This window comes from Euphorbia lathyris, chromosome 4 (genome assembly GCF_963576675.1).
Source record: "Euphorbia lathyris chromosome 4, ddEupLath1.1, whole genome shotgun sequence".
NCBI classification, from domain to species: domain Eukaryota; kingdom Viridiplantae; phylum Streptophyta; class Magnoliopsida; order Malpighiales; family Euphorbiaceae; genus Euphorbia; species Euphorbia lathyris.
Genome location: NC_088913.1, coordinates 39,196,265 through 39,208,709, shown reverse-complemented (window position 1 = coordinate 39,208,709; position 12,445 = coordinate 39,196,265). Strand labels below are relative to the sequence as shown.

Below are 12,445 nucleotides of genomic sequence, written 5' to 3'. Positions count from 1 at the left end.
CTTGACCAATTACACATCTAATCCGGCCACACGAAATCCTTGTCTCTATTAAAAAACTCCACGTTACTTTTAAGAATACAAATGAAAGATCACCAATTCTTTCCTTAAAAATCTCATATGAATTCATCTCTAATTTCAAGTACAATTGGTTATACCTCTCTTGCTCTTTCTACCTTTTATTATATATAGTATATATAGTGTTTTTATGTGTGCAAATTAATACACGTTGCACTTACAAGTCATACAAATTGACACATAATTCTATCTAATAACACGTTGCATCATGAGTCATTTTCTTATTTTTATTTTTTTATTTTATTTTTTTTAGAAATTGTATTGGAAGTTTCATTAAGTATATAAATAATTGTCATTTCATTATTTGTGTAGATTTATGTCAATTGACATTCTACATCACTAATTCTAATAATATAAAATTTGGACCTAATTTTAAAAAAAATGATAATGTTTGTTTATTATTAAACTAATAATGATTGGATCCTCCTTTGAGTCTATTAAATTTGTTCATATTTATAGGGAGCAGAACCGCATCGCGGACCGTCTTGCAATGGAAGGGCAATCTGGTTTGTTAGGTCTTTCTACCTTTCCTTCTCCACCGGGCTTCATTTCTTCTTTGATCTTGGAAGATGTGGTAGGGGTCAGTTTTCCTAGGCTGATCCCGGGTTGAGTTGTTTTGTTTGTTTGTTTTTTTTCTTTCCTTTCCTACCAAAAAAAAAAAAAAACTAATAATGATTAATACTTTAATTAATAATTTACCATAATATCCTTCTAATTTATAACTCTTTTAAAATTTACTTCAAACTTTTTAATTTACACTTAGAGACATTAAATTAAATTCGATAATATACTTTTAATATCCAATTGGTTAATTAATAAGTCAAAATATAACACGATCCAATATCGAGTATAAGGGTAAATTTTGGATACAGATGAATCAGTGTATATTTCGGTCACGGATGTGACAGTCAATCTCATAGGTTCTTCGATTAGGGTTAATCAAATTCGACTCGCAATATGAACCTAGACATTATTTGGATTATGGAATGATTTAAACCAATTAGGTAAAGCATAAACAGAAGGAAGATAACAACCAATAGAGAAATTAATACTGAAAATTATATTAAAGATGGAAAGAGAATTGTTGTCATAAGTTTACAATCAACTTAGGATTCATAGGAAAGATCAAAAGCAATCAGGAAATAAAAGTGAATAAAATCCCTTTCAGGAACCTGTCTACCAAGCAGTTGTCTTCCTAGGACTGAAGGATGAACAACCTTGACGTATCTTTGGAGCTCGGAGGAGTTCTTCAATGGCAGACGGAGGAAGAAGGTAGGATTCTCAAGGTAGGGGTAGGTTATTTTATACAAGCAAAAGATAAGGTCTTATTTATAGATACATTCGACCTAAAACCTAATTCGAAGTGTTGTCTAATGCAAGTAGGAAGTCCGGGAGCCAAAGGAGGTGTCGTGGAGCCATCCCACAGGCCAGCTCGGCGGGCTGGTTTGCCCAGCTCGCCAAACGACTCCCGGGGGTCCTAAGACGCGAATTTCTGTCGTATTTGTCCTTGTTCAACATGCACACACACATCAAACTCTAAAAACCATTAGTCCAGATATAAATTGACCCACTGGTCTTTAGAGTTGAGTAAAAACTCCTTTTGGTGGATCAATTAGCAGAAATAAATAAGGTGAAGTTCAATTGTGTGCCATTTTGGCGATATTTTTCCTAGAAACACTTAGAAATGTCTAATAACTACAAAAAGTAATAAAACAAGTGCGAAAATTAAACAACAGATACAAATGAATAAAAGTGCGAGAAATACTCGCTTATTTGTCAAAAACTAATTAAACCAACCTTAAAACTGCAGCTAAAGATTTGAGTTTTTGACCTCTATCAGGTTCATTCTAAGAAAATAAGTTTCACACGAGGTTCACTTTAGGAAGTAGGTCCATGAGGTTCACTCTAGAAAAATAAGTCTCCTTTATGGTTCACTCTAGGAAAGTATGTTCCTCCTAAGGTTCACTTTCCTTATGTTCACTTTAGAAAGTAGGTTTCGTGTGAAATTCACTTTATGGAGTTAGTATATATTAAAAAAACTTTATTTTTGATGCAAACAAATATTATATAATCCATGAGAAATTTAAAGTACTCTCAGATATATATATGTATCGTGAATTGATTGGTTGAGAGTATTACTCTACGAGTATATAATGTTGAAAGAAGAGATTTTTTTTATATGAATTACGGTACATCACGGGGGATGGAGGAAGATTTGGCGCTTAGACATCCCTCCGAAGCTTCAGTCGTTTCTATGGCGTTTCTGTTCAAAGTTATTACAGTTGAGGAATCGACTTGCCCAAAGGAGGATTCCCGTTCCGATTGTTTGTAGGGTGTGTAATGGTGATGTTGAGCATGGTTGGCATCTCTTTGCGGGATGCGATTTTGCGGCTTCATGTTGGGGGCTGGCAGACTTGGATTGTCCGGGTAGCGATTGGGATTGGGTGGAGGAATGGGCACTTAATATGTTGGTTACGGTTTCTGCTAATATAGCAGAAAAAGTTACTGCTATACTGTGGGCTATATGGTATAACTAGAATCAAATTATTTGGGGGAATAATGGCGAGGAAGCGAGTGCTGTTGTTCGGAGGGCTGAAAGAGTGATTATGGAATGGCAAGAGGGGTGTCGGGTTGTTGGGCGGTCATCAGCGGTGGTGCGGGAAGGTGTGGTCGTGAAATGGGAGAGGCCGCCTGAGGGGAGGTTGAAATGTAACACTGATGCATCTCTGTTTGCTGATACTGATCAATATGGAGTGGGGGCGGTGATTAGGAACCATTTTGGAGATTTTCTTGGCTTGTTTCAGTAGCGTGGGTCTGAGAGTTATTTATGTTCTCCTCGCTGAAGCATTAACAGTTAAAAAGGCTATGGAGTGGTGCGAAGCATTAAATTTTCAGAATGTTATTGTGGAGACTGATGCAAATATTATTGTGGATAGAGTGTTTGTAGCTGCTATAGATCGATTGGAGGTATGAGGTGTTATTGACGATATTCGTCAATTTCTGTTTAGACATCCAAATTTTTCTGGGCTGCTCACGTTATGGCGAGGCATGCCCATTCCAATACTAATTTCTTTAGCAATTTCGATTATTTGACACCAATTCTTTGTAACGAACTAATTCTAGTTTAATAATATACTTGGTTTTTTTAAAAAAAAAAGAACAATATTATATGTGAAAATTGCAGTGTCGTGATCAAATAATTGCCAAAAAGAATTACCATAACAGTATACAAATCCTACTGCCCCTCCGTTCTAAATTTTGTAGAGCTGGGTTGGGTTGGGTGTTCGACATTTTGATGCAACCTCTTGTTTCATCGTCTTCATCCTCCATGTCCCTTTGCTATTGCAAGATCTTCAAGTCTTCCCGTCGCTGTTTCTTCTCTTTCTCCCAACCTTAAGCCCTAATAAACACCTCAGTTCTCACCGACTATTTAATGGACTCCGACCTATCCCTTGGCTTTGTAACAAGCACGACGCCTCCCACCATCCGTCCTAAAATCTCTGATGATTCCATCTCCCTCCAGCTTGATTCCAGCCTCCATGACTCCACCACCCAACCTGTCACACATGTTCCCCTCCAATTACTAGAGCCATTCCCGGAGACTCATGATCATCGACGTCAAGCGAACGGAAGCTTAGATAGGCAAAACGGGAATGCTAACCAGGACGAGGAAGATGATAAAGAATTTCGAATTTTAGGTTACTCTATGTGCTTGAAGCGGCGTAGAGATAATACACCTTCATCGAACCCCTCGAAGAGAGCGGCAACACCTGTTGAATTAGACCTTGAAGAGCGGAGAAATTTGGTGAAATCATGGGGGAACCAAGCTATTTGTAGAGAGGACCCTGAGATATATGAGATAATGGAGAAAGAGAAAGATAGGCAGTATAAGGGTATTGAACTGATAGCGTCTGAGAATTTTGTTTGTCGAGCAGTAATGGAGGCTTTAGGAAGTCATCTAACGAACAAATACTCTGAAGGGATGCCTGGATCGCGATACTTCGGTGGTAATCAGTACATTGATGAAATAGAAACGTTGTGTTGGAAGCGAGCATTAGATGCCTTTGGCTTGGATGCAGAAAATTGGGGAGTTAATGTGCAGCCGTATTCCTGTACTTCTGCAAATTTTTCTGTTTATACTGGTTTATTGTTGCCTGGCGATAGGATTATGGGGTTGGATAATCCTTCTGGAGGTAATACCAGCCATGGTTGTTATTTGCCTAGTGGGAGGAAAGTATCAGGTGCGTCTATTTTCTTTGAGACTTTGTCGTATAAGGTGAATCCGCAAACTGGATATGTTGATTTTGATAAGCTGGAGGAGAGGGCGCTCGATTACAGGCCTAAAATACTTATTTGTGGCGGGAGCTCATATCCGAGGGAGTGGGATTATGCTAGGTTTAGGCAGATAGCGGATAAGTGTGGTGCTGTTCTTATGTGTGATATGGCTCAGATTAGTGGTCTTGTTGCTGCCAAGGTGCTTATATTGATACTTCATTCCTTATTTGTTGTTTTCTATCATGACAATTTTGTTTCCTTGATTTCCATTTTTTGTTGCATTTTCTTTATGTGTCCTGCTTTGACTTCATTAGGACTTGTATCCAATTTGAAATGCCTCATTTAGTTTTATGTTTGTGTGCCAATTGGTGTATTTTGAATTGCAATGTGGTCATAGTCCATTAGTATAAAGCCAACAAGAAAATTCAAGTTAATTATCTGTTTACTTCTTGTTGATGCCAAAAATCGTGTTTTTATTGCTTAACTTAGAGGATGAAATCCTGTTTGAATTACTGTTCTGTGCTGTTACTAGCAAAAGTTCTAGGACTGATTTAGTGATTTGGCGAATAACAGGGGGATAATATGGTTCTTCTCTGTTTTGACAGTATTTTCTACTTTCTAGTTTTTACTTCATATCCTTCTAACATCCAGACAGAGTAAGAACTTGGTGAATTCTTATACATTCTAACTTTGAACAGGCTGAATGCTCATTAAGGTTAATTGTCAAATTCAATAGATTTCTAAATCATCAAGTTTACAATTTGTGTTGTCTTAAAAATATATTTACAGTAATGGGTAATTCTCAAAAAGTTAATGGCCTTGAAAATATAAGGGTCCTTTGTTATGGAAGACCTTGTAGCCATTTAGTGCATAGTAAACTGAATCCTGTATCCTGTATGATTGTCGGAATACATATATATTTTTAAAAATAATATCAAAACCCTTAGTCAAAGAATGAACTCACTTTTATGTCATTGATTCAGAAAATAGGTGCGCATATGCACATGTAGTAGTGATATGATGATTGGGCTTGTCTTATGAAAATTGTATGGAGGCTGAATGAAGCTTGCTGGAAAATTCTGGCAGCCTTTTTCAAGTTACAAATCCACATATTTCACAAATCCATTGGGACATAGCTCGATACTCTGATTCTGCACTAGAGTGAGATACAACGTGTTGCGTCTTGCTCTTCCGAGAAACTAAATTTCCTCCAACAAAAACACAATAACCGGTAGTAGATCTATTATCATCCTAGGATCCTGCTCAATTTGCATGGGAGAAACATTCAATCTAGGGATTATCATGATTTATGTATAGCGATCCTCGTCCAGGAGTTCCTTTTAAGTAACTTAGGATCTGTTCAAGCGCAACCCGTGACCAATGGTGGGAGAAGACATAAACTGGCTAACAACACTGACAAAATAGGTTATATTAGGCCCAGTCACGGTAAGATAGTTTAGTTTTCCAACTAACCACTTATATCTTCCAGGATCTTCAAATAACTCTCTTTCTGGTGTGAGATGAAAATTCGGAGTTATAAACGCATTGCATGGCTTAGCACCTGAGTTACCTCTTTCTGACAACAAATTAAGAACATATTTTCTCTGAGACAAGACGATATCTTTCCTGCTTCCTGATACCACCACTCCTCCTAGGAGAAAGTCCACCTTAAAACTGGTATGTCCCTCAAATTCAGTAGCCAACAGAGCTTCGCGTGGACTTCACATGCTGTCATTAGAGATGAGAGGTTTGGTTGAAAAACAAGTTGAAAATGTGAAGACGGTGAAGCTGGGGGGCAAACTCCAAGGAATCCCAATTGTGTTGATGATAGATTCACGAGCCTCAAATAACTTTCTCTCTTGGAAACTAGTCAAGAAGCTGGGACTGCCAATAGCTAAAGCATAGTTGATGAAAGTCATCCTTGCACTGAACTTCCTCCACAGTTGGCAAGGTATGGGATGTGAAATTGACGCTTAGATTTTGATTTGGGTAACCTGGATATGATTTTGGGAATAGCTTGGCTGAGTACATTGGGGGAGTTAGTACATGATTGGCGGGCACAAAGAATGAGGTCGGATTATCAAGAGCATAGCAGAGTTACATGGCATCTTAAACAAGAGGAATGCAGCCATGGAGGAATCATTGTGGCTCTGATTAGAGGGAAGAAATATGAAAGTGATGATGGACTAGCAAAGCAGCCTAGTCTAGAGCACCAAAAGGGTCCCTGTTTGAATTACTTAAGCAGTTCAAAGATGTGTTCAAGGAACCAGAGGGGTTACCGCTAAGGATAAATTGTGACCACACCTCAATCTATTTCTAGGACTAGTTCTGGTCAATGCGTGTCTCTATTGCTATCCTCATGTTCATAACGAAGAGAGAGAGAAGCAAGTATCAGAAATGTTGTCATCGATGAGAATTGTTCGCCCCGTCCAGAGTGCTTATTCAAGTCCAATATTGCTAGTGAGAAAGAAAGATATTTTCTAGAGATTGTGTGTTGATACAGGGTGGCGAACTAAGTAACCATTCCAGACATGTATCGTATTTTGGTGGTTGAAGAATTACTTGACGAGTTGAATGGTTCTAAGTTGATTGATCTCAAATCTGAGTTTAATTAGATTTGAACGAGGGAAGGGGATGAAGAGAAGACTGCCTTACGCACCCATGATGGCCATTACGAATTCGTCTTAATGTCATTTGGATTAACAAACGCTTCCTCTTTTTACCAGAGCATCATGAATGAAATATTCCGCCCTTGGTTGCTGAAAATTTGTATTCGTATTTTTTATGACATCCTGGTTTGCAGTGCTACCCCAAGCTTCATTTGCAACATTTGACTCTTGTTTTACAAGGTCTGACATCCCAACAGCTTAGGGTCAACCGAAAGAAATGTTTATTTGGTTAGGATAGGATTGAATATTTGGGCCTATAATTTTGAACAGAGAGTAGTAGTGGAACCCTCCAAAATTGGCTGTGGTGCAAAATTGGCTGATACCAAAATTTATCAAAGGTGTTGGGGGGTTTCTTGGACTCACGGGATATTATGTAAAGTTCATCCAGGAGTATATAGAAAGATAGAAAGACCCCTCACTGAATTGACAAAAAAGAAAAATAGAGAAAAATTTGCAGTGGGTTACTCAGGCCGAATCTGCCTTTGAGGATTTGAAGGAAAAGCTTAGCTTGACATCAGTTTTGGCATTACGAATCTAGGTTTTTCTCAGCTGTTTCTTATAGAGTGCGATGCTTCCGGGAGATGTTTGCGTGCAATGTTGATGTAAGTAATGGGAGAGTGATAGCCTACTTCAACAAGGGGTTATCAGAAGTCTGCACGCGAAAAGGAATTGATGGCATTAGCCATGGAAATTCAACATTGCACCCCAACTTGGCTGAAAATTCATTGTTCTAACATATTAAAAGAGATTCCGACGTATCCTTCAGCAGCAGGCTACCATGGTCGATCAGCAGAATTGGCTAGTGAAACTCATTGAATATCAGTTTGAGATTCAATACAAGTCGGAGCAGACCAACAAGGTAGCAGATGCTCTGTGAAGACAACATGGAACTGTTGACTACTTTGCCTTAGTTTCTGTCCCATGGTGGCTGAAAGGAACTCAACTAGTGGATGAGGCCTACAAAGCTGAAACATTGAGTTTTGTATTATAAGGTCAGGTTAGTGATTTCAGCAAATTCCAAATGGATCTCTACAATCATTGCCGAATTTCATGACACACCAGTGAGAGGACATTCAAGGTACTATAAAACTTATCATGGAGAAGCTTCTGGCTTCTACTAGCCTGGAATGGTCAAGCAGATACAACGTTATGTCCAACAATGCAATATTTGTCAACTCTATAAGTCACCCACTTCAGCTCTTAGAGGTCTGCTACTACTTCTCAAGACACCATAAGTGATTTGGAAAGAACTACCAATGGACTTTATCACTTGTTGATCCGAATCTTAGGGATTCGAAGCAATTATGGTAGTGGTGGACAGGCTGAGTAAATATGGTAATTCATTTACATGGCTTTCCTAAGTCTATCATCAGTGACGGGGTTCCAATATCTGTTAGCAAGTTTGGCCGGAGTTGTTCAAGTCACAAGGAACTCGACTTCAACTTAGTTATGTTATCATACTTAAACTGCACAGACCGAAGTCATCAACTGCTACCTTGAATCCCATCTTCGGTTCTTCGCAGCTGATCACCCAAAATTGCAGGCTGATTGGATAGCTTCGGCAAAATTCTAGTATGACTTCACATTCCATGTCTCCACGGGAACAACCTTTTTCGAGGTAGTTTATGATTGCAAGCTCCCCAAATGTCTCACAATTTATTCCTGGAGAAATCCAAGTTGAGGCTGTGCAAAGGGAGCTACTGGATCGAGATTAGACTCTTAGACAGTTGAAAGAACATCTGTGGTGATCACGATAGCAAATGAAACTCCAAGCTGATAAGAAACTTAGACAGGTGCACTTTGAGGTATGTGAATTGAGTGTTTCTTAAGCTTCAACCCCATTGACAACAGTCAGTTGTTCGTAGGATTTGTCCAAACTTGTCAGCTCGTTTCTATGGTCCATATTAGATCCTGGCAAAGGGTGTTACTGTTGTTTATCGTCTCCAGTTGAGCACTTCATCCAAGACCCACTCAGTCTTCCATGTATCACTCCTAAAGAAGGCTGTTGGCAATCATGTGGATCCAAAGGAGCTCCCATGTGAGATTGATTTGCAGATCAGGTTATTCCTGAAAGTATCCTAGCTACTCGCGTGGTGATCCAGAAGCGTGGAGATTCTATTGTTCAGTGGCTGTATAAATGAGTTCGAAGCTGCTGAAGGCTCTTGATAAGATTAGTTAACTATCCGCAGCGAATTTCCCCAATTAAGTCTTGGGGACAAGAGGCTCTGCTGTTTGGTGGGTGGAGAGGGAATGTATCGTTTCTGAGGGGACTGGGGTGTATTCTCTGTCTTTGATAAGATAATCATCCCATCTTCAATAAAGCTCATAGTTCTCTTCATGTTGTGTGCCATAACTGTTCCATTGCTGTGTTCTTACTTTGCTGTTCTATTATTGCTCTATGTAGATAGAGCAGAACTCTGCTCTTGATTAGAGCGATATATTATCGATTAGTGGTTTCTATGTTTGTATTCCCTTGCAGTAGCAAAGAAACCTCATATGTCTGATTATTTCTTAAGTCTGTCTATTGCTTGTTAAAGAAACATCTGTTTTGTGGTAGTCCAAACTCCAAAGATGAAGGGCTGAAGATATTGGTTACAGTTTGCATGTCGCATCTTTGTTATGGAGTTCCTGGATCTGACTTGGCACTGCATAATAGGATGGAATTTGACATGAAATCACATATTGATTTATCTTGTTTCAAGATTTTCACCCTTGGGAAACTTGAAGATGTCATTTGTGGTGAATTAACAAGCTTGTTTGATTTTGAATTTTTGATGTTTCAAGAACATACAGTTGAGGTACCTGTTAATATAAAAGATTAAAAAGTGTAGTAGATTAACATTTCTTGTTTTTGTTTATACAGGAATGTGTAAACCCCTTTGACTATTGCGACATCATTACCTCTACAACTCATAAAAGTCTTCGAGGTCCAAGAGGAGGTATAATTTTTTATAGGAAGGGTGTAAAGCCAAGGAAAAGGGGAATGCTTATGGATCAAGGAGACGATATTGATCGGTATGACTTTGAGGAAAAGATAAACTTCGCTGTCTTTCCATCATTGCAAGGTGGACCGCATGATAATCATATTGCTGCTCTTGCCATCGCCTTCAAACAGGCTGCTACTCCTGAGTACAAATCGTACATGCAACAGGTTAAGAAAAATGCACATGCTCTAGCATTTGCATTGTTGAGAAGAAAGTGCCGACTTGTAACTGGAGGTACAGACAATCACTTGCTACTCTGGGATCTGAGACCTCTGGGGTTGACAGGTATTGTTGTCTACTGCGTTGATGAGATTATAACCAGTGTTCTTTTTGTGAATTAGAAACCAGACATGATGAATTTGTTTATTCATATGTTATATTTGTCAATAGTGTATGACCCAGAATTTAGTCATTTTGGTACCGGAAATTCGAATATCTTCCTTGCTGAATTATTGATATTAGCTAGTTTGACCTTCCTTGTGACTTTAAGTCTTTGTTCTCTAGTGTGCTCTTTTATTTCCATCTCAGGCTGTATACAGACTGTTGAAAGCCATTAAGGTTTTTGTTATCGATATTTGCATGTGCTATCACTTATCATCTCTACATGCTTGTTTTAGCTACATTCACTTGTTATATACTTTCTGGCCAGCATTTAGTGACAGACTTTAGGTGGCTCTGTTTTTATCCTACCTAATGATGCCCGATTACTCTCTTTAAAACACTTATATTTTGTTCAATCATGTGTGCATTACTTTGGTTGGGAAATTGGTCATCATATTCTATGCTTCTCTCTACGACCTCCGGTTTATATTGACAAGAGACTCTAGTTCTTATGCTCTCCCATTCTTTATTCTTTATACATTCACATGCGTTCACCACTGCTTAACATTCTCGTATAGAGGTGGGTTTCCCTCATCTTTCTTCTCTTTATGTCGCTTTATTATTATTATTATTTTCAGGGAAAACTTATGAGAAGGTATGTGAGATGTGCCACATCAGTGTAAATAAAATAGCTATTTTTGGTGACAACGGTACTATTACTCCTGGAGGAGTAAGGATAGGTAAGTGAGGATTCTTGTTGAATATTTTCTACCCCTAAGATGTACACGTCTTTAATTACTCTACATGTTAATAATTTCAGGTACTCCTGCTATGACATCAAGAGGTTGCCTGGAATCTGATTTTGAAACAATGGCAGACTTTCTTCTAAGAGCTGCACATATTGCGAGTATGGGGCAACGTGAACGTGGAAAGGCTTTCCTTCAGGGTCTGGAAAGCAGTAGGGACATTTTAGAGCTCCGTAACCAAGTCGAAACTTTTGCGACCCAGTTTGCAATGCCAGGTTTTGACTTGTGAACGGTTTTTGAATTGCACTTTGCACATTCCTTTCTGCATCCCTGACCCTTCTGCACTTCATGAGACTGATAGGTTGGCCTCTAAAGAGCAGTTTAAAGCTAATCTTTGAGTTGCTGATCATTTGCTAATGACACAGGGATACTCTTGCCAGTTAATGGTTGATTAGTCGGATCTATATGGTAGTGAACCTTCTTCCTTTTTTTGTTGGTCAATCAGTCGCAAGGCTTTTTGAGTTTTTGACCAAATATGGTGATGGCAACTTTATGAATTATGATAGATAAGTTATTTCTTTGGTCTTTTATTCCCCCCCTCCTTTTGCGGCTATAAATAGGGGACAATTTGAGAACAGGATATTCTCTTAGAGGAGAGTGTTTAGGTAAAACACTTGGACAACCCTCTATAGAAGAAAGGTGCCTTGGGTTAGTGAAATTATATTGGTTGATTGAATTCAGTACAGCATTACTGGTTTTGAAAGAGCGTACAGATATATAGAATCGGAACTAAAGCCATATCATTTTAGGTGGGGTGCGAAGTTAAAGTTATATGTATCGCATAATCTGTTGAATTAAGTAGCCTTGTCCTTCCCTCTTCTCTATTTTGATTGAGTTCCTTGATCATATTCAATTGTAAATGCAGAATTGCATTGGAAATGTTCAATATGACTTCCGCTATTCATACAATACAAGGATTGATTTGTATATTGTAGAAAGAGGAAATTTCAACTTCTATTATTGTAATGAAGCAAGTATTCTGGAAAGCTAATTTTTTGACCTGATAGCTGTTTCTGTAGCTAATATATTTGTCCTTATGTTTGCTTGATTTCTATCTTACTTTATTTAATAAATTGACTCTGCTTCTGTGTTTTTTCTCCTTTTTTTTAATTGAAAAACATAATCATGGCTCAGCAACAACTGGTTTGGTGGCATTGGGTGATGGATTGGAGGTCAGTATTGAACTATTGATACTGGTATGTTAAATTCCAACTCCAAATGCCTTCATTAGCACATATTCCAGCCATTTCTTCTATGTTAGTTGTTCATATTTTTAATCACCTCGTTTGCATATTGTTAGTTTGTCTTTTTGAAG

At 38.3% G+C, this 12,445-nt stretch overlaps 1 protein-coding gene across 1 annotated transcript; it reads left to right on the top strand.

Annotated features, from left to right (window-relative positions):
- Positions 1-3,287: 3,287 nt before the first annotated feature.
- Positions 3,288-12,178, top strand: LOC136225984 (serine hydroxymethyltransferase 6-like). The gene is made up of 4 exons (XM_066014226.1): positions 3,288-4,549; positions 9,883-10,288; positions 10,963-11,064; positions 11,145-12,178. Exons 1-4 carry the CDS (start codon positions 3,509-3,511, stop codon positions 11,357-11,359), a joined length of 1,764 nt encoding a protein of 587 aa, XP_065870298.1. The 5' UTR covers positions 3,288-3,508; the 3' UTR covers positions 11,360-12,178.
- Positions 12,179-12,445: the final 267 nt, after the last annotated feature.

What these genes read in the sequence shown, in the direction of transcription:
- LOC136225984 (XM_066014226.1), top strand. Translation starts at nt 3,509, where the DNA reads ATGGACTCCGACCTATCCCTTGGCTTTGTAACAAGCACGACGCCTCCC. An exon ending in GAGACCTCTGGGGTTGACAG is followed by an intron (nt 10,289 to 10,962) that starts GTATTGTTGTCT and finishes TATTATTTTCAG; the next exon opens with GGAAAACTTATGAGAAGGTA. An exon ending in TCCTGGAGGAGTAAGGATAG is followed by an intron (nt 11,065 to 11,144) that starts GTAAGTGAGGAT and finishes TAATAATTTCAG; the next exon opens with GTACTCCTGCTATGACATCA.